This window comes from Sycon ciliatum, chromosome 12 (genome assembly GCF_964019385.1).
Source record: "Sycon ciliatum chromosome 12, ocSycCili1.1, whole genome shotgun sequence".
In the NCBI taxonomy this organism is placed as follows: Eukaryota; Metazoa; Porifera; class Calcarea; order Leucosolenida; family Sycettidae; genus Sycon; species Sycon ciliatum.
In genome coordinates, this window is record NC_088654.1 from 19,270,817 (window position 1) to 19,292,556 (window position 21,740).

The window sequence follows — 21,740 nt, forward strand, 5'->3', positions numbered from 1 at the left end:
CGGCACTCATAGTGCACAACAAAATAGACAACGTGAAATCAAAAGCCAGGGAAATGTACAAGAAGTACAAGAGATCGACTGCCACGGGCAGCCAAGCTGATCCGGAGTTTGACATGGAGAGCGCGTTCGGAGCCTGGAGTAATTTTCGCGCCTGGCACAAGTACTTCGGTGACGTACCTGGTCTAGGGCCACTTGAGACTTTGGACTCCTGTGATATGGGAAGTAGCAAGTCGCCTCTTGAGCTGCCCTCTACGACATCTTCATCCTCTGAGTCTCCAGGTGCGTCCGTGGACGACAACGCTGAGGTCACACGAGTCCCTCCATCACGTTCTTCCACACCTATAGCTCAAGTAGTAGCAGTGACTCGTCCTGCCATGTGTACAGGTGGCGATGACAGCGACGCAGAGGACTTGGATGGTGCCCTTTTCGGTACCCCAAGCTCTTCTGCTATTGAGCCTCCAAGTACACCACGGTATGTACCCGGCCAGCAAGCCAGGAAGCGCCTTCGAAGCCCACCTCCACATGATGGAGTGGATTTGACAGGTGGTGCATCTGAAGGTGGTGATGAAGGCAGCACAGAGGTCTGCAAGGAGAAAAAGAAAAAGAGGAGGGCAGCTGCACCGCCTAGCAGTACTGTGGCTGAATCAGCTGTGGACAAGCTGATAAGTGCGCAAACCACCCTTCAAAACAACCAGCAGCAGTTCCTTGCAGTACTGTGGCCGAATCAGCTGTGGACAAGCTGATAAGTGCGCAAACCACCCTTCAAAACAACCAGCAGCAGTTCCTTGCAGTACTGTGGCCGAATCAGCTGTGGACAAGCTGATAAGTGCGCAAACCACCCTTCAAAACAACCAGCAGCAGTTCCTTGCAGTACTGTGGCCGAATCAGCTGTGGACAAGCTGATAAGTGCGCAAACCACCCTTCAAAACAACCAGCAGCAGTTCCTTGCAGTACTGTGGCCGAATCAGCTGTGGACAAGCTGATAAGTGCGCAAACCACCCTTCAAAACAACCAGCAGCAGTTCCTTGCAGTACTGTGGCCGAATCAGCTGCGGACAAGCTGATAAGTGCGCAAACCACCCTTCAAAACAACCAGCAGCAGTTCCTTGCAGTACTGTGGCCGAGTCAGCTGTGGACAAGCTGATAAGTGTGCAAACCACCCTTCAAAACAACCAGCAGCAGTTCCTTGCAGTACTGATCAACCAGCAGCAACAAGTCACGCAAAACCTTATTCAGTCACAAATGCAATTTCAGGCAAAACTGTTCAAGGAGCTCCTTTCTGACAAGGACGAATCCTGAGACAACCGTATTGAAATTCCGTGCCTGCTGATGTGCCATGTGTGTGTCTGTATGACATTATAGTCTTGGCCAGAGTAACTAGAGTTAAAGGGTGCGTTAGAATATTCTTTGACCTTTTGTGTGTGTATGCGTGCGTGTGTTTATGCCTATGCAACTTGACCTCATCCATACCTGCTGGAGCTGAACATGCAGGTCATCTTGACATTTAGCATGTTTCCTTTGGGTTATTTTCCGTGCCTTATTTTTGCCTTTTCCCTGTGCCATTGCTCCATACCCCTCTGTTTGTTTTCCTTCTTTGCCGCATCCAAAGTAACAAAACGTGCGCATTTTGTGGGTTTTCTAAGCTCATTCAGTAGATCAATGCAGTAGATATGAACTGTTGAGCAGTATCGTTTGTGCAGGCATGTATCAATTAGCCGTTTGGGTATCGTTCTGTGCCTTCCTGCCATTGTGCCATAGGTTTCTGATTCTTTCTTTCTTCCGTATCGTATGCAAAGTATCAATGGGTACTTGTTATTCCATGTTTCACAAACCCATTCAGGTCAGTGCAGTTGATAGTAACCACTGAACATTGTACGCAATATTCAAACCTCAAGAATTGTTGGAGCTTGCAGAAATTCGAGTGAGCCTGTGTCGCGTCAGGCGCGGTAAAGGTCCCAGACGTGTGAAAACTCTACTGTACGCTGCTTTGGGGCCACGGTAGACCCTAGTGACTTGGTCGGATTTCAGTCGATTCACTGAGCAACATTGTACATGTGCACAGGTATACCCATGTCTAGTGGGACTGAGTGATTAGTGTGCTAAGTTAAAACTGATACTGCAAACATGCATGAATGTTTGACGGCTGGCCGATCCTCCTTACATATTATAATTAGCCTAGCTAAATTCCCAACTCAATTTGCACGAAGCATATGTGTGCCTCTACCTGTCTACAATCAAACCCAAGCATAACTCAACTGACCAAAGGTACGATTAAAAGTCCAGAAAGATCACTTATGATCCTGACGCATCCAGATTGACACAGTGCGTCTGTTCTAGACCTACTGCAAACCATGAAATTGAGCTAAAGCATCCCCTATGCTATGGCGCGTTTTATCTGCATAGACGCCGAGACCTTTGAGGTCGGCAGAGCAGCCTGGCCCCGCCACCACTTCTCGCACATATTCGGGAATATAGTGGACTTTCGTATAAAATAAAATAAATAAAAAAGAATCCCTACATACTGAGGCAGCAGATGGATTCATTGCAACTAGAGGCTGCGGTGCATAGTTGGGATAGTGAGGAAGGCAGGCCGTTTCCTTGCGCTCAATGCTATTGTGCATTGCACAGCACAGCATGTTGACCTTGTTTACAAACTTTGGATCCTTGCTGTTGCTCTCAGCAACGACACGAAACCTCTCTTTCAATTTCCCTATAGCATACTCCACTACACGCCGTGTCCTTATTCGAGCATAGTTGAAACTTGCTTGAGCTGGCGCTAGATTGGGGTCACTGTAAATTTTCATTACACATGAACTCAGGCCAAAGGCACTATCTCCAACAACATACGGGCGAACGTCACCATTCCCACATGTCCATGTGCGACAATTAGGGGTGAAAGTTGCCACTGAGATCCCGAGTTCGAGTACTCTGATTTTCTCCGATCGAATATTCGAGTATTCGAATATTCGGTATAATTGGTTCACCCCTAGCGATAATTGAGCCATTCTCCACTGAGCAATTTGGCTTTAAGAGCAGAGTTATTAAAAACAGCAGCATCTCCAACAGAGCCTGGTGCACCTACATCCACAAACGCAAACAAAGAGCAAAACAGCAGAGAACTGTTTGTAGCACCAAAAGAGATCACCAAACCTGTCAGGCTTGGTGATCTTCGTGAACGTACCACCAATGGCCCCACCACAGTATGGAAGGCCAGACAGTTCCTCGAATCGTCGCATGGTTCTGGTGAGCTGTTTCCCCACAGGAAACAGGATGCTGTCCCTTGACACTGCCTTCGCAAGGTTGGCAACACCTTCATGGACGATCTCAGCCACAGTACTTTGGCCAAGGTGAAACAGGGCAGTGATCTCTGCATACGTTTCACCATGACCGATGTAGTAAAGCAAAACTGCAAGTCGCTTTGCTGGTGGGATCGTCCGCCGCATGTTGGTCTCCTGCTTGACCAGCCAGATGTTCGTACCGTTGCAGAATGAAAACAAATGTGGCACGATCCATGCGGAACTGGATTCGCCAGGACGTTTCCCACCACATACGTGAAGATTGCTTGACAGCTTCCCAGGTTCCACATACTTCCTTCTCCCAGAAGCCACTGCAAATGTCATATTCGTTCTCCGGGTGAGCTGTCCATATCTGATGGCCTCTTGCCAGAGGTTGCTCACAGGGGAAAGCAATGTGGGTGAGCAACAACAAATGGATCCACCATATACCAGTCGGTCTGTGACTGACCACATGGAGTGGGCTGACAACTGAGGTTTGGCCCGCCGTACTACGTCCTCCAAACATGTCCATGGACATAGCCATGCAAAACGCTTTTCTCAGCTTTCTTCTTCTGCGGATTTCTCGCAAATTCATCTTCAGCGCCGGCGTCGCCCGTGAGTGACTAAACAACAACTTCAAACGAACAACTACAACTACTGTATCAGCAAAAGAAGTGCAGCTAGCTCTGCAGACAACTGTGGCTTCAAGAATAGTCCAATCAGTCGTGGGCTGATATGCGATGAACAACACTATTCACTATTCAGACGCAAACTAAACTTTGTTCTAATATTTTTGAGATGAGACCACGCGTATGGCAGCGAGTTTCTATGGTTTTTGGATCCGCGCGTTTTTTACGCAACCTTTCACATACACCGTGTGAACACATGCTGGATATAAGCAGTTTTGTACTGCAATCAGTAATACGCAGTTTGTACCTCGTGTGAACCGCACCTTATACTCCAGTGCGGCTTACTGTAAAAGCGGAAAATCTAGTCGGTGAACAATTTCGTCAAACTCCAAAGAAAGACGGTTTGTCTGGTAGACAAACAGTGTGGCTTGTACTCCAGTGAGACTTATATACCAGTGTAGCTTATACTCCAGTGCGGCTTATACTCCAGTGTAGCTTATACTCCAGTGCGGCTTATACTCTAGTGTGGCTTATACTCCAGTGTGGCTTATATACCAGTGTGGCTTATACTCTAGTGTGGCTTATACTCTAGTGTGGCTTATACTCCAGTGTGGCTTATACTCCAGTGTGGCTTATACTTCAGTGTGGCTTACTGTAAAAGTGGAAAATCTAGTCTGTGAACAATTTCGTCCAGCTCCAAAGAAAGACGGTCTGTCTAGTAGAAATTTTCGTCCACGGATCTTGAAACGTAGTGAAAGGCCAGCCAAATCGACATTAATTTTAGTCCTGCATAAAATTTACAGGTAGTCCGACAATTCCTTGGACGGAAAGCGACGAAATTAAATCCCCGCCGAATGCTTCTGCTTGCAGAGCGTACCCCAGTGCGGCTTGCACTCGGGAAAACACGGTACATACGATTGTACTGATCAGTGATCACCTTACCGTGTACGCCTTGAAAGCGTCCGTGTCGGCATCGACGAGAGGAAGAAGCTCCTTCATGGCCGCGTCCAGGGGACCGATGGCCGCTCTCATCTGCTTGTCCAAGCTCTCAAACTTCCTCTTGCCGTACGTCATCCAGCCAGTCATCGCTCCCAAGCCAGCTCCCTGTGCCGCCGCAACACAAACAACAAACATACAGCCAACGCGTCATGTTCACACGCCAGGACAGATTTCAGCCCCCGAAACAACACTGTATGTTTAAACGCCGGACTCCGAACACGTTTCAATACGGCACCATTGCAGCCGCAATAGCTGCACGGGTTCCGCTTTTTCCAGGGTGTTAGCCGCACTTTAAACACGTATAAAAATCGCAATAATCGCCCCTGCGGCTTAGACTCGGAGTGCTGGGTGTGAATCGACCAGAGCTACAGCACTCCATGCATACAATACATGTGTGGTGTCATTCAGCTACTTCGTATGCGCTGCAATCCATCGTTGCACTAGTATCACCAATCTTCTACATGTTGTCCGTACAGAGTGAAGGACAAACTGAGCAACTTCTGTAGAACTTAAGTCGTGCTTCTCAACTTGTTTGACCATTGGTAACGTCTTGTATGTACTGATCCCCATATATGGCAGTTAGGTTGCTAAAAATTCAAAGTCTGATGTGCGGCCTATACACCGAATGTCAACGAAAAAACGAATTTTGCACCTGAAATGGGGGGGGGGGGGGGGGTTGCGGCTCAGACCCCGATGCAGTTAATACCCCCCCCCCCCCCCCGGGAAGTGCTGTGTCTGTTGCACTGTGGACTGTGAGCATACAATGGGAGCTATAACAACTGATTGTCAGTTAGTAGTAGAAAGTCAGAACTGTTGGTCAGTGTCGTGCAATGCTATCGCATGAGCGGATTGCCAAATAACCGGTGGTATTAGTGGACATTACAGCGTAACTCGTAGACCCTTGGTCCTTTTCTAGCAATGGCCCAACTTCCATCCAATATGCCATCGCCCCCTCTGTGCAGCATGTGATGGTTCTGTGGTATTCAGTTAAAGGTCTGTAGCACTGTGGACTGTGAGCATGCCATATCAGCTATAACAGCTGATTGGTAGGTTGTTGTACTCGTAGAACATCAGTACGAGCACTGTTGGTCAGTACCGTGCAATGTTATCACTTTCCTAGCAATGCTATGTAGCAGTGTGGACTGTAAACATAGTAACGCACCATAGCAGCTATTACAGCTGCTGCTGATCCCCCGCCGGGTGCACTGGAGCGAGAGCCCAGCTCTCTGACAAAGCCATCCAGAGTGGAAGAGAGTAGCGGACCGCGTTTGTTCAGCCCGACGACGTACCTACGGCACAGAACACACACGCGCATAGGTACAGGCACACCCACACACACACATACATGCACATGCACATACACATACATACATGTACACACATGCAGATGCACATACACACAAACACGCATGAACACATCCACATCGTAAGATGGGCACAGATACCATGTACCATGTACCATGTATACGCCCGTCGCAAGAGAAGCACGCAAACCTGCAAATGCACTGGATGTGCACCCACAGATTTTCTCTTTATAGCAACGATAGCAGATCTGATTCTGATTGAAACAGATCAAGATGGGCACGAATACACACACGCAAACACACAGAGACAGACAGACACACACACACACACACACACACACATAGTGCTACTGGTTAAACACCTACTCGATGATGCGCTCCTCGGGCCGGAATTTCTCAACAGAGTCCAGGCCAAGGCGTTCAACAGCCTGGTGTGGCAAGAAAAGCAGTTAAGAAACAAAGCAAACGAAACAGAGTCACCAACACATGACAAAGCGTCTCCAGCTGAAACCGATACCCCAAAAACAGCTTGGAAAATAGGGGTGTCAGAATGTAATTTAGTGAGGTACGGTCAGCCATTTGAAGTACAATTTACTCATGTGTGTGGGGGGGGGGGGGCTGAGCCGAAAAATTTGGAAATCTAGAGCCCAAGTCAGTGCATATTATTGATTCATGGGGTACTTGGGGCAAATAGTGGTACGGGCAATACCGTAGTGACCGTACCGTGTGCGATGCCCCTGGAAAGGCAGTCGCCCTCATTCTTCTGGAAAAATGGAGACACTCCCATGCTGCCTTTTCTCTTACACACACATTCCACAGTTCCGATCGTCACATGACATGGTGTGTATTCTGTCAACGTCCTCGCAACGGCACCGGATCTTCCAGCATGGCTCAACCTCAGGGCGAACACAATACCGGATCTTCCAGCATGGCTCAACCTGAGGGCGAACACAATACCGGATCTTCCAGCATGGCTCAACCTGAGGGCGAACACAATACCAGATCTTCCGGCATGGCTCAACCTGAGGGCGAACACAACACCAGATCTTCCGGCATGGCTCAACCTCAGGGCGAACACAATACCAGATCTTCCAGCATGGCTCAACCTCAGGGTGAACACAATACCAGATCTTCCAGCATGGCTCAACCTCAGGGCGAACACAATACCAGATCTTCCAGCATGGCTCAACCTGAGGGCGAACACAATACCAGATCTTCCAGCATGGCTCAACCTCAGGGCGAACACAATACCAGATCTTCCAGCATGGCTCAACCTCAGGGCAAACACAATACCAGATCTTCCAGCATGGCTCAACCTCAGGGCAAACACAATACCAGATCTTCCAGCATGGCTCAACCTCAGGGCGAACACAATACCAGATCTTCCAGCATGGCTAATCCCCAGGGCAGACACAACAAAACTACAGGCGACTATTAAATCTAGATTCGGATAGGTAAATAATGTTGCAGGTTATCCATCGCATGCATGCGTTTTGCACAGTGTGCGAATCAGTAGCAGTGTCATGCTGGGTGGCAAACACTGTTAGTTTGAACTGAGATTTTGAGTATAAGCCACACTGGAGTATAAGCCTCACCCCCCCCCCCCCCCATTTTTGCCACTGAATACAGACATCGATCCTGTTCATCGCCGTTAATTTGATCCTCAGAGTGTAAGCCGCACCCCCTTTCTGGGGGTGAATTTTGAGTGTTCAAAGTGCGGCTTATGCTGCGGAAAATACGGTAGTCAATTTATTAGGAGTGGCCAACACCGCTTGGTTTGTACTGCGGTTAGAACAGCAAACTTGTATGAAGTGGTAAACCTGGCAAATGATGCTACAGTAAAACCTGTCAAGGCGACCACCTGTCCCAGAAGACCACTGAAACCAGGACCCAAGGGATGCTATTTCCAGTCAAATGACCCTGGATAAGGAGACCACCTGGTATAAGAATTTATTGCATTCCCAACTCATCACAACCACGCCTGGTATAAGAGACCATATTTTGAAGGTCCCTTGAGTGGTCGTCTTAGACAGGTTTCACCGTAGTTCGGAGCAGGGCAAACCAGCACTAGCACACCATTGTTTTGCCACACCATACAAAACATTGCAAATGATGATGTAATCGCATAACCATTGCTTTGCCACACCATACAAAACATTGCAAATGATGACGTAATCGCATAACCATTGCTTTGCCACACCATACAAAACATTGCAAATGATGACGTAATCGCATAACCATTGCTTTGCCACACCACACAAAACATTGCAAATGATGACATAATCGCATAGCCATTGCTTTGCCACACCATACAAAACATTGCAACGATGACGTAATCGCATAACCATTGCTTTGCCACACCATACAAAACATTGCAAATGATGACGTAATCGCATAACCATTCAATGCTTTGTGAGTACATTGCCACACCATACAAAACATTGCAAATGATGATGTAATCGCATAACCATTGCTTTGCCACACCATACAAAACATTGCATCGATGACGTAATCACATAACCATTGCTTTTGTGAGCACATTGCCACACCATACAAAGCATTTCAAATGACGACGTAATCGCATGACCTCTCTATCAAATAAACTCGTTCACTGCTACATGTACATTCAAAGTGACAGGTGACGGTACTGTAAACTTGCTAATGTTAGCGCCAGTGATATTTTTAGCAATTTCAGCGAAAGGAGCGCTTTTGCTAAGGTTTTGCCGCGCCAATCGAAATTCTGCATGTACAGTGCAGCACTATTGATCTCCTTTTTTTAACTCTGAAACACGGATCACTAAAATAATATTTTAGCGATCCGAGTTTCAGAGTTTAACCTCTTTAGCGCGAGCGTCGTACTAGTACGACGCACATGAGTTGCATGCCCCACGGCCGTCGTACTAGTACGACGCGCGCTGTACACTGTACAGTGAACCTGCATCTCATAGTCGTGGGGTCCGTGTTGAGTCCATAGTGACTTGTTCAAACTATCGCAACTCACTCAATACTTGGTCGATTCTCACAATCGAAACATGTATCTGCAAGAGAAAACTCTCAGCTGGCGATAGAAACAATCGCCGAAGCGATGCGACTACCGGTTGTTGAGATATGCGACTCGACACGGCAAATTTCAACTCGATTTTTTTGCGCAGTCTGCAGAACGCGTATTTTCCATCATGGATCCTTTTTGCGCTACCTGCTGCCATGGAAACAAGATTCAAATGATGGTAGTGGATCCCGTGAGTCCTCAGAAAAAAATTTGAGCTCGATACGAGCAAGGAGACCGAAATGGCAGCTGAATATTTGAGCTTGGTTAGTTTTGGCCGTGCTCAAGTCTGTCGAGCGCGTGGATGAAGTTTGCCAGACTGTAGCACGGGGTTTTGGTTTCGCTCCGAGCTGGGTTTGATACCAGTTTGCCCCTCGTCTCACGACCTTTCCAGGAAGCTCAAGATCGTGGAATTCGTCCAAGGGAAGGTAAAGTTATCGATCCTTGAGCAGCTAGTACTTTCATGGGAAAATGCGACTTTTACAGGTGTTGACGTGGGGCGCGCTCAGGTAGCGTCGTGCTAAAGAGGTTAAAAAAAAAGAAGAATCAGGGCCCATTCGCTATGAAATACTATTTCATCGCGAATTGGCCCTGACTCGGAAAACACCAAAAATGTTACCCGCTATAATTAGCTATTCTACAGTACGCGATAGGGTTGGGGGTCAACTAGGCAAGACGGGGATCGGCTCTAAGACCACAACAACAACTACACCACGTATACTCTCGCTGCATACCCCTCGCAGCGTGCAACCCTCGTATAACTCATGTCGCTCTCGTACTTGGCACTTGCCAACTCCGCGGACTGATCGCTGTCTCCATTCTCCCCTGTACAAGGCACTTCATTACTTTAATTGCTTGCCCACCCAGCTTCGCGAAATCCCTTCTCGTACTCTCTTCAAATCCCAGATATCCCTGCTGTTGCAGAACTCTGTATGCTCATGTAACGACCAACCCTGCCCGTACACTTAAGTAGTCATTAATCCCTGCTCACCCAACTCTTCCTCACTATTTCTCCTCTCTCACACTAGTATCTCGTATTGGCCACTGGCTATCGCGATACTGTAAAAGCCATTATTCTAACGAGGTGCATATATAACGATTTCCCAAAATTGACTGGTTTACGTGTACCAAAGGTAACGATTCTCACCTTTTCTCAACGCTCAATAGGACAGTATATGTATCGATTTCTGTATAACGAGTTCTATTTTAACGTCAGATTTCTCCTCGTTAACTCGTTAGAGTTAGCACTTCGTTATATATCTGGCTTTTACAGTAATAAAGATGCAAAACTAACCAGGCGTATCTGCTGTGCCTCGTCGGTGATGAAGAGGTTCTCGCTGTGCATGTAGTGCCTGGCACTGTCCAGCATGGCCTGCAGGGGAACTAGACCAACTAGCTGTGAGCCAACCACCGCCAGACTCAACGACTGAGCACAAAACACACGCACGCACACACACGCACCCACCCACACCCACACACAGACATACACACAGACACAGACACACACACAGACACACACACACACACACACACACACACACACACACACACACACACACACACACACAGAACAAGAGCACAGCACAACAAACAACGAGATTCGTTCAAACAAAGCTGCCCGAGACGTTTCTTTAGGTTTAACTTTGAAAATGGTACTACACTCATACGTCTCTCATCCGGACCTCCGAGTTACGGGCACCTCGGTCTACCGGGCACCATGTGGGTGAGTTTTAGTGGAAATATTACTACTACCCTTCCTAAGGGTTTATTCCTGAAGACGGGCCTGGCCCGAAAATTTGGCTTTTATCATTTTTGGAAGAATTTGTAGCCAAGAGACCGTTTTCGAGTAGTGGTGTATAACTGTGTGAAACAGGTTCTGAGAGATCGCGAAAATTTAGTGACGCGTATATATACTGTGCGGTTTCTAGTAGTCGTACCTGTGAGATGGCCTTGCACTCCTCATAGACTTGGTGCATGGAGGTGACTGTGAAGTCAGTCAGGTTGATAGATACTTGCGCCATGTTCTCATCACTTAAGTACCAACCAATAGCCCGGCAGGACTTGAACTTGCCCGGCTGTACACCGGCGGAGAGAAACATACACATACACACACATACACGCACATACACGCATCATACGCATGTACATACGCGCGCACACAAACACGCATACATCATATGAATGTACATACACACACACACACACACACACACACACACACACACACACACACACACACACACACACACACACACACACACACACACACACACACACACACACACACACACACACACACACACACACACACACACACACACACACACACACACACACACACACACACACACACACACACACACACACACACACACACACACACACACACACACACACACACACACACACACACACACACACACACACACACACACACACACACACATATACACACACACGCACGCACGCGCACACGCGCACACACACACACAGGCATTGGGTATCCAGTTCTCTACTCAAGCATCTACATGTACATGTACGAATTGGTTTCCACTGACCAAGGCTACATAGCACACTGACGAAAGCCACATCGGACTCTTGAGGGGATAATCCCTGTTACTGTAAAAGCCATGTATATAACGAAGTGCTAACTCTAACGAGGAGAAATCTGTCGTTAAAATAGAAATCGTTATACAGAAATCGATACATATACTGTCCTATTGAGCGTTGAGAATGAGTGAGAATCGTTACCTTTGGTACACGTAAACCAGTCAATTCTGGGAAATCGTGATATATGCGCCTGGTTAGAATAATGGCTTTTACAGTATTTAGATTATGAATGAGGCCCAGTGCCAAAGAGTCCTTACCGTACGAGTAGAATCTCTCACGAGGAGCAAAGTTTAACGATTCATTAAAGAGAAAAAAACCCATTCAAGCGTAACCTAAACCGTCATTCTCTCTTCTGTTCTGGAGAAATGAAACATTGGGGGTGTAATGTCAGGGGTCATTGAACTTTGTGCCCGCAAAGTGTTACATTATATGTTCTGAGCTTAGACTTGTTAAACTACCAACGATCAACTAAAAACTTTCAACTCTTACGTTGTTTGGGACGATGTCAAGAGTATAAGCTACCAAAAGTGTGCAGCTCCTGATACCCTGTCTATGGGGTTCGCCGATGGTGAAAACACACATCACGTGGTATAGTGTTTCCGTTGCATGTTTCTAAACCGATTTGAGCGAGCAGCTGAGTAATAAAAATACCAAAATAGCTCTCCTTGACAGAAATTTACTCCGCTTTATCCAACTCCCCAGCATGATCATGGCAGATAGTCGGATAGCGCACGCTAACCTTCGTTGTATGCCGTACAAATCGTACTTGAAACAGGTGACGTAAGTTTTCACGGTGTTACTAGTAAACACTCTTGGGAGCTTATCTACGCTTGACGATGTGTACGGGAAGTCCTTAGAGACTGCCGCGGTAAACAGACCGTGTGGATAACAAAGAAAAATCCTTCCTCCGGCAATAATAATGGATGGCAGGGACAAAAGCAGCGTGTACAACATACCTCATCCCTTGAACGCCCCTGCTAAGCAGCGTATACAACATACCTCATCCCTTGAACGCCCCTGCTAAGCAGCGCGTACAACATACCTCATCCCTTGAATGCCCTGCTAAGCAGCGCATACAGCATACCTCATCCCTTGAACACCCCTGCTAAGCAGCGCGTACAGCATACCTCATCCTTTGAACGCCCCTGCTCGCGTATATCCAAGGCCACGCGGTGTGCCTGCTCTTTGGTCGAGAGCATGTTGACATTGTAGGCGATAAGAAATGGCCGAGCACCGCACACTGTGGCACCCCAGCTTGGCACAAACTCAGCGGGGCCGTAGTCTGGAACCCAGTCAGCCAGCTTGATCTGCATTGGGAAAAGCAAAATAATAAAAGAATGCAAAGAGCCGTTTCGGAGAAAAGAGTTTCAGCAAAGCAATGACTAAAACAATTTTTTTGGTTTGTTTTCTCATATACATGTACATTACTCGATGTAGGGTCACTGATGACCATCGAAGAGAAACATTTCTGAATTCGACTTCACATAATATATTTTTATTATTTTATTAGTCCATCATGGTATTATGGTTGATAAATATGGTGGTAAAGACACACCTGGCAATATGGCGGTAAACACACGCCTGCCCACACACGCTCTCTAGGCTGCAAAGTTCTGGCACAGTGTTTACCGCCATATTGCCAGGTGTGTCTTTACCACCATATTTATCAACCATAAGTACAGCTGCAGTGGTGTCTTCAGCTTCATTCATCATGGTATTATGTCGGCTTTAATTGCTTTATTCATTGCTTTGTAAAAGAATGCAGCGCAATTGAAAGCAGAAACTCAAATCCGCTGTCTCCAGAATTTTCGGACCTGCGGGACCTGTGCTTCAACGGTACCAATTCAGCGGACAGAATGTGTATGCTATCGTGTAGGAACTCGCTCCATAGAAGTGTGTGAGTGCGTGTGTGTGTGTGTGTGTGTGTGTGTGTGCGTGGGTGTGTTTTGTGTGTGTGTGCGCACGCGCGCGCGCACGCGTGTGTGTATGTGCGTGTGCATGTGTGTGTGCGTCCGTGTGAGGCATGTTATAACATGCGAAGGATTGCCATGGTTCACATGCAATGTTGAGAGTGATGAGAGCAGTAATTTATGTCGGGTTTAATCCTTTTTCAAACACACACACACACACACACATAAGCACACACACAAGCACACACACGTATACACACAAGCACACACACACACACACACACACACACACACACACACACACACACACACACACACACACATACACACACACACACACACACGCACGCACACACACACACACACACACACACACACACACACACACACACACATGTACACACACACACACGTATACACAAGCAGCATAGCTAAACTTTGCACCTCCAAATGCATGTACATGTCAGGGTTCTTGTTTTTTTGCGGAATCAGCAACAAAATTGTCGATCGATTGGAGTTGAAAAGATGGAACAAATACTCAACTGAACACTAAGATGCAAAACCTACTCCGAAGGCCAAATACAATAAGACATGATGGACCACGCCATAACAGCAGGGTGTGAAAGCAATCTCCAAATCAATGAATGCAGGAGCTGGCTACACCATGAAAACGACGTCATTCCGAAAAAAAAGAGTTGCAGCAGCTACTCACCAGCTGCAACAACTCTGGCCAGTTCTGTGCTCTTGGCGACATGAATAGCAACAGGTCTCTCATAGGTGCAACGGTACGGCAATGGATGGCAACTGCAGCATTCCAACTTACCTTGGCAGCAAGACCTTCATATTCCCCAGCCCGGATTGATGGCAGCGAGACACGGTGAGGGCCTTTCACTGCAGCATCCTGCCAGACAACACATAGCACACACATAGCACACACACACACACACACACACACATACACACACACACACACACACATACACACACACACACACACATACGTGAAATAAGTTACAGCATCCTGTGAGCCCACACAGAGCCCACACACGCACCCCCCCCCCCCCCCCCCCACACACACACACACGAAAACAGTATCCTGTCAGCGAAAGGGGGGGGGGGGGGGGGGGGGGGGGGTAGTTGATCTTACCAAGAGTACATAACCCCCCAGAGTGTGCAACGCCTGATCCAGCTGTGCAAAGGGTCTTGGTCGAGCGGAATCGGATCTTTGCGTCATAATACCGTACACATCTGAGGGGAACCCGGGGAGTCGCGGGTACTCTCGGATCAAAACAATGGTGCCCTGCCTCGAGACCGGCCTTGGGCTGGTGTGGAGTGTACGCATGACATCAGAAGATCCGATTCCGCTTGACCAAGACCCTACACAGAGCTGGATCGGCGTTGCACACTCTGGGGGGTTATTTACTCTTGATCTTACTCATGACTCATTACACACGGTTCCGTGTCTGGGGTTAAATAATGCAAATTGTCGAAGACCGTGTTCGCAAATTCGTTCGTTATTTTACTAAAGAAAGTTTGTTATGGACAATCTCATGTTCGGCGCAGCCCTAGCTGAAGTATTGCTCAGCCCTAGCTGAAGTATTGCTCAGCCCTAGCTGAAGCATTGCTCAGCCCTGGCTGAAGTATTGCTCAGCCCTAGCTGAAGTATTGCTCAGCCCTGGCTGAAGCATTGCTCAGCCCTGGCTGAAGTATTGCTCAGCCCTGGCTGAAGTATTGCTCAGCCCTGGCTGAAGTATTGCTCAGCCCTAGCTGAAGCATTGCTCAGCCCTAGCTGAAGTATTGCTCAGCCCTGAGCAATACTCAGCCCTAGCTGAAGTATTGCTCAGCTCTAGCTGAAGTATTGCTCAGCCCTGACTGAAGTATTGCTCAGCCCTGACTGAAGTATTGCTCAGTCCTGACTGAAGTATTGCTCAGGCCTGACTGAAGTATTGCTCAGCCCTAGCTGAAGAAGTATTGCTCAGCCCTGACTGAAGTATTGCTCAGCCCTGACTGAAGTATTGCTCAGCCCTGGCTGAAGTCTTGCTCAGCCCTGGCTGAAGTCTTGCTCAGCCCTGACTGAAGTATTGCTCAGCTCTGACTGAAGTATTGCTCAGCCCTGACTGAAGTATTGCTCAGCCCTGACCGAAGTATTGTTCAGCCCTGGCTGAAGTATTGCTCAGCCCTGACTGAAGTATTGCTCAGCCCTGACTGAAGTATTGCTCAGCCCTGACTGAAGTATTGCTCAGCCCTGACTGAAGTATTGCTCAGCCCTAGCTGAAGTATTGTTCAGCCCTAGCTGAAGTATTGCTCAGCCCTGACTGAAGTATTGCTCAGCCCTAGCTGAAGCATTGCTCAGCCCTAGCTGAAGTATTGCTCAGCCCTGAGCAATACTCAGCCCTAGCTGAAGTATTGCTCAGCCCTAGCTGAAGTATTGCTCAGCTCTAGCTGAAGTATTGCTCAGCCCTGACTGAAGTATTGCTCAGCCCTGACTGAAGTATTGCTCAGTCCTGACTGAAGTATTGCTCAGGCCTGACTGAAGTATTGCTCAGCCCTAGCTGAAGAAGTATTGCTCAGCCCTGACTGAAGTATTGCTCAGCCCTGACTGAAGTATTGCTCAGCCCTGGCTGAAGTCTTGCTCAGCCCTGACTGAAGTATTGCTCAGCTCTGACTGAAGTATTGCTCAGCCCTGACTGAAGTATTGCTCAGCCCTGACCGAAGTATTGTTCAGCCCTGGCTGAAGTATTGCTCAGCCCTGACTGAAGTATTGCTCAGCCCTGACTGAAGTATTGCTCAGCCCTGACTGAAGTATTGCTCAGCCCTGACTGAAGTATTGCTCAGCCCTGACTGAAGTATTGCTCAGCCCTAGCTGAAGTATTGTTCAGCCCTAGCTGAAGTATTGCTCAGCCCTGACTGAAGTATTGCTCAGCCCTGACTGAAGTATTGCTCAGCCCTGACTGAAGTATTGTTCAGCCCTAGCTGAAGTATTGCTCAGCCCTAGCTGAAGTACAGTCCGTATCGCCTATAAGGTTGGCGGCTATAGTAATATACCGGATATAGTGATCAATTTCTCAAATTCATTTTCATTTGCCATAACTAAGCATACACAGTTATCGCGTATAGTAATAATCGTCTATAGTAATATATCGCCTATAGTGATAAAATTCATATTTCAAAAGACCTTTATTACATTATTTTTGCATCGGTTATAGTGATTGATGTAAAATCAAGCGGTGTCAGAGGAGAACAGGGTGTTACTTCTTCGTGAAGAACTTGTCCAGTGAGTGTTGTTTGGTGAGTTTTGCTCGTACAAGTTGCCAAAATATGCCTCCATCATGAGGAAATGCTGATTTTGTGTGTCAGGAGCTACAGCCAGCTACATGACATTGTACATGTACAATGTATGTAGTGCGTATGTGGACGGCGCGCTGAGTCGTTTGACACCCCACTCGCATACATTGCATGCAGTATCGGTCATAGTAATATATCGCTTATAGTGATAAAATGCTCAAAATCAAACACCAACGCTATAGGCGATACTGACTGTACATATATTGCTTAGCCCTAGCAGGAGTAACACGTAGTGCTGCGGCGTTCACAAACACACTTACCTGGTACAAGTACACTGGTACGTGCAAGTCCGCAGCCAGCCGCCTGGCAAACTCGTTGGCGCACCTGACCGCATCCGCCATACAGGCGTTGGCAACCGGGATGAATGGACAAACGTCCAGCGCTCCCAGCCGTGGGTGTTCGCCTTGACAAGGCCGATACGGAGTCACAGAAGCACAACGAACACGGGGTCACTCAGAGCTGTTGCAACACATCAGCAGCAGCAGCCGACAGCTTTAAAGCCACCTCGACGTCAAAAAGCATGACAACACGATAGCAAGCCAGTGATTGCTACACACCACAGCTACTCAGAGTTAATACAGTGAAACCTGGTTAAGAAGAACACTAACAACACAAACTTTCGCTTTAGAAGAATTAGTGTTCTTAGGTCTATTGGATAAATCACTGTGTATTCACTGGGTATAAAATATGGATAAGGAGAACTCCCATTATTACAAACAAATACCATCGGTCCCTTGGTGTTCGTCCTAAAGAGGTTCGACTGTACCTAAACTGGATAATGTGACTTACTCTGGAAACAACAGCCGAAAACATCGCGACTCCTTTATTCACGTTCTAAGGCGTCACTGCACTCAAGAAAATGTTGGTTCAGTGGAACAAAAAGACTTGACGACCATGAGTGGATATAGATGTACAGTACTACTGCATCGGGCGGTCTTCATCGCTTTTCGGTTTTTTCGTTTAATCCACGGCTGAGATGCACGCCGATCGAATGCCGCATTTATACGCTAATTTAATTGGTCCATAAAGGGTTAAAATCGTGTCTTACTGACATTGCCGGCTAAACCAAACTCCCTAGCCACAGGGCTGTATATGCATGCCATGGCTGTATATGCATGCCATGGCTGTATATGCATGCCATGGCTATACATGCTTGCCATTTCCAGTAGGCGGTAGCTCCCCAGCCACAGGCTGTACATGCGTGCCATGGCCAATAGGCGCTAGCTCCCCATCGCGGGCATAATCAGGCCATCAGGACCGATTTACGTCATTTTGGGGGAATAAGTCGACCTTTCAACCTACCACCTTTCCTAATATGTTGCTTCGTGCAGTAAGAAATCAAATCAAGCACGCTCTGTCTGTCTGTCGTGATGGCTGAATCTTGCCCTTGCCAGCAGCCCTCGGCCCTTGGGCGGACCGTAGTGACACGCATTTGAACGACTTTTTACGACTGCTTACTGCTTTCACGCACCCCTTGCGCAATAGCGCAGGGTCAGAGGTTACCTGGGTGCTGCGTGTAAAACGTAGTCTGCATGCAGGCTTGAAAAAATGTTGCCTTTTAGGTTTTATACGATTTTGTACAGGATGTTATATGTACGTAGTCTGTTTTTTTTTCTTTTTTTACAAAGTCCACATATCTCCAGACACTGGGGTGAATAATGGAGTGTGGTGGTGGGCCTCATTAAGCTCAGCCGACCAGAGGTCTCGGCTTTATAGCTTCATGGACGCACCAAAGGGGGATCGGGTAGGGAGGATTAAGTGGAAAAAGAGAACTGTAGAGGGCCTTAAAAGCGAATGGGCTCAACGGTGGGTCACTACGGTACCAACCTTTGTGCCCGCTCATATCAATCAGCTGGTGAGCAACTCTACAAGCATGCAGTGCTGCTTCTACAACATCCTCCGGTCCACCGACAAACGTGTACACAGTCCTGAAGGACAGACACACACGGAGACACATGGTGAGTGAGAGAGAGAGAGAGTGTGTGTGTATGTGTGTGTGTGTGTGTGTGTGTGTGTGAGAGAGAGAGAGAGAGAGAGAGAGAGAGAGAGAGAGAGAGAGAGAGAGAGAGAGAAAGAGAGGGGAGGAGGAGGAGGAGGAGGAGGAGGAGGAGGAGGAGGAGGAGGAGAAAGAGGAGGAGGAGAGGAGAGAGAGAACAACATCAATGGATGGTGTCTTGACTCCATAGCCCACAAGCATGTTTTCACAGAGGCTCATGATGCAGCTTGCCATGCTGTACACACCGCCAAGGAAAACTGGATCCAACAAACAGCGTACATACAGCGCTGGCAGCTGAAATCCGACCATTGAGCCATGTGTTGAAATCAGACCATTGAGCCATGTGTTCACATTCTAGCGGTCTCTATTTCCTAGGTTTACTATCCCGTGTTGGGTGTTTGCGATGTAACTGGCGCACCGCTCAGGGGTTGGATTTCAGTAGCCAGCACTCTAGTCCAGACTGGACCGCTTCACTGGAAGGCCAGCATGGCGTGTAATCAGGGATGAACAAACCTGCCGCTTCACTGGAAGGCCAGCATGGCGTGTAATCAGGGATGAACAAACCTGCCGCTTCACTGGAAGGCCAGCATGGCGTGTAATCAGGGATGAACAAACCTGCCGCTTCACTGGAAGGCCAGCATGGCGTGTAATCAGGGATAAACAAACCCGCCGCTTCACTGGAAGGCCAGCATGGCGTGTAATCAGGGATAAACAAACCCGCCGCTTCACTGGAAGGCCAGCATGGCGTGTAATCAGGGATGAACAAACCCGCCGCTTCACTGGAAGGCCAGCATGGCGTGTAATCAGGGATGAACAAACCTGCCGCTTCACTGGAAGGCCAGCATGGCGTGTAATCAGGGATAAACAAACCTGCCGCTTCACTGGAAGGCCAGCATGGCGTGTAATCAGGGATAAACAAACCTGCCGCTTCACTGGAAGGCCAGCATGGCGTGTAATCAGGGATAAACAAACCTGCCATACTGGCCTGAAATCAGTGACTGATCAAGCAGTACAGTAGTCACCGAATGTGAGCCGCACCTTTCCACACTCTAAACTTCAAGAACAAAGAAGGGGGTGCGACTCACAATCGAGTGTGACTTCTTACTTATGCGAACGTATTGAAACAATTTGGCTCAGACCTGAAAATGGGTTGCGACTTATAATTGGGGAAATGCAGTATTCAAGTTGGATGGAAAGATTTGTGCATCATTGGGTGAGTAGCTACAGCGCTGGCTTGAGCACTTTACGACAGTATTGACTATTGAGTGTCTGCACTGTGTTTCAGATCGAAGTATTCACTGATTGGCATCAACAAGAAGTAAACAACTTTGTTGCCAGCCTAACTTATTACCGCTGCCTGGTGTTGACGGTGGCCTTCGACATTCGTCTTTTGCTAGCTTGTGTGGTACCTCACCCGCATAATTGCTCATTCACGGTTCTCTGCTCCTGCGATGCGACTGTAAAACGGGTAATTTTAGCGACGGTGATATGTGATACAGTCAGACCTCGCTTATCCGGTCCTCGTTTATCCGGATCCCTCGCCATCCGGAAGAAAATTGTTGGTCACCGATTTACAGCAATGCTATGCCCACACACAGTGTGTGTGTTCGATTATCCGGTTCCCTCGCCTATCCGGATATTTTTTGTGGAAAACGGATGTGTGCGGTTAAGCGAGGTCTGACTGTATGTTAGCGATTTTTAGCGAAAGGAGTGTTTTCGCTAACGTTTTGCTGCGCCAATCGAAATTTTGCGTGAAGAGAACAGTACGGATCGTCCTTCTTTCTAAACTCTGAAACTCGGATCGCTAAAAAATTTCGTCGCGAATTGGTCCAGATTCAGAAAACTTTTGAAATTTGTACCTGCTAAAATTAGCCTTTCTGCAGTACCTTGCAGACTTTCCCCTAATTGTGCGTCTGAGTTTGCCACTGTTCCAGCCTGCTGGCGTAATGCCTATCTTGTCCCCAGTCCTACGAAGGGTGACCGGCAAAACTGCAATAACTGCCGTTGCATCACACCACTCGATGTGGTGAGGAGAGTGTGGCAGGATCGCACAAGACCGACTGCGGACCATAGCAGAAAAACAGCTGCCTGAATCGCAATGTGACTTTCGGCCTCGACATGGTTGCCCTGATGGGATATTTAGGTCCGTCAGGTTGACGAGAAGGCGTGTGAACATCGCACGTGGGTATTCTGCACATGCGTGTGGACCGGCGTAATGAGTGGTCCACGCTAGCCTGATTCTTCGGCTGATATCGAATCGTAAGAAAACATCCTCAAGATCGGCCTGGTCTGGGCCGTGTTGTCGCACGTGTTTCCGACAAATTTGTGTGCGTAGAGGTAGTCCGTGTCTGTCCGACACAGCCGGTCGATTTCTTGTCAGAGTCGGTGTCGGAGCGTCGGCGGAAAAATCGGCCTTGTGTGAGCCAGGCATACGGCATGCGACTCGGTTCAGATAGATGCCGTGTGGCGTGCCCTGTCGACCCTTGCTGCACTGGATAGTGGATACAATGGTGCAGTTCATCCCGTCCTTCCACGACAATGACATGCTGGCGACGACGGGTGGAGTGGGTAGTGATGTCACTGACTGCTTTCGGGTTCAGGATGGTTTGAGACAGGGTTGTGCCACG

The 21,740-nt window shown here is 47.9% G+C and overlaps 1 protein-coding gene across 1 annotated transcript in view; it reads right to left on the reverse strand.

Moving 5' to 3' along the window:
* Positions 1-21,740, reverse strand: part of LOC135828901 (formimidoyltransferase-cyclodeaminase-like) — a 40,173-nt gene that overhangs the window by 9,288 nt on the left and 9,145 nt on the right. The window contains exons 2-10 of the mRNA XM_065341334.1: positions 18,945-19,045; positions 17,378-17,520; positions 14,596-14,673; positions 12,990-13,169; positions 11,190-11,327; positions 10,547-10,678; positions 6,573-6,634; positions 6,065-6,191; positions 4,846-5,007 (exon numbers count right to left, since the gene is read on the reverse strand). Coding sequence (XP_065197406.1) covers positions 4,846-5,007; positions 6,065-6,191; positions 6,573-6,634; positions 10,547-10,678; positions 11,190-11,327; positions 12,990-13,169; positions 14,596-14,673; positions 17,378-17,520; positions 18,945-19,045 — 1,123 coding nt within the window. The remainder of the gene's footprint in view (positions 1-4,845; positions 5,008-6,064; positions 6,192-6,572; positions 6,635-10,546; positions 10,679-11,189; positions 11,328-12,989; positions 13,170-14,595; positions 14,674-17,377; positions 17,521-18,944; positions 19,046-21,740) is intronic.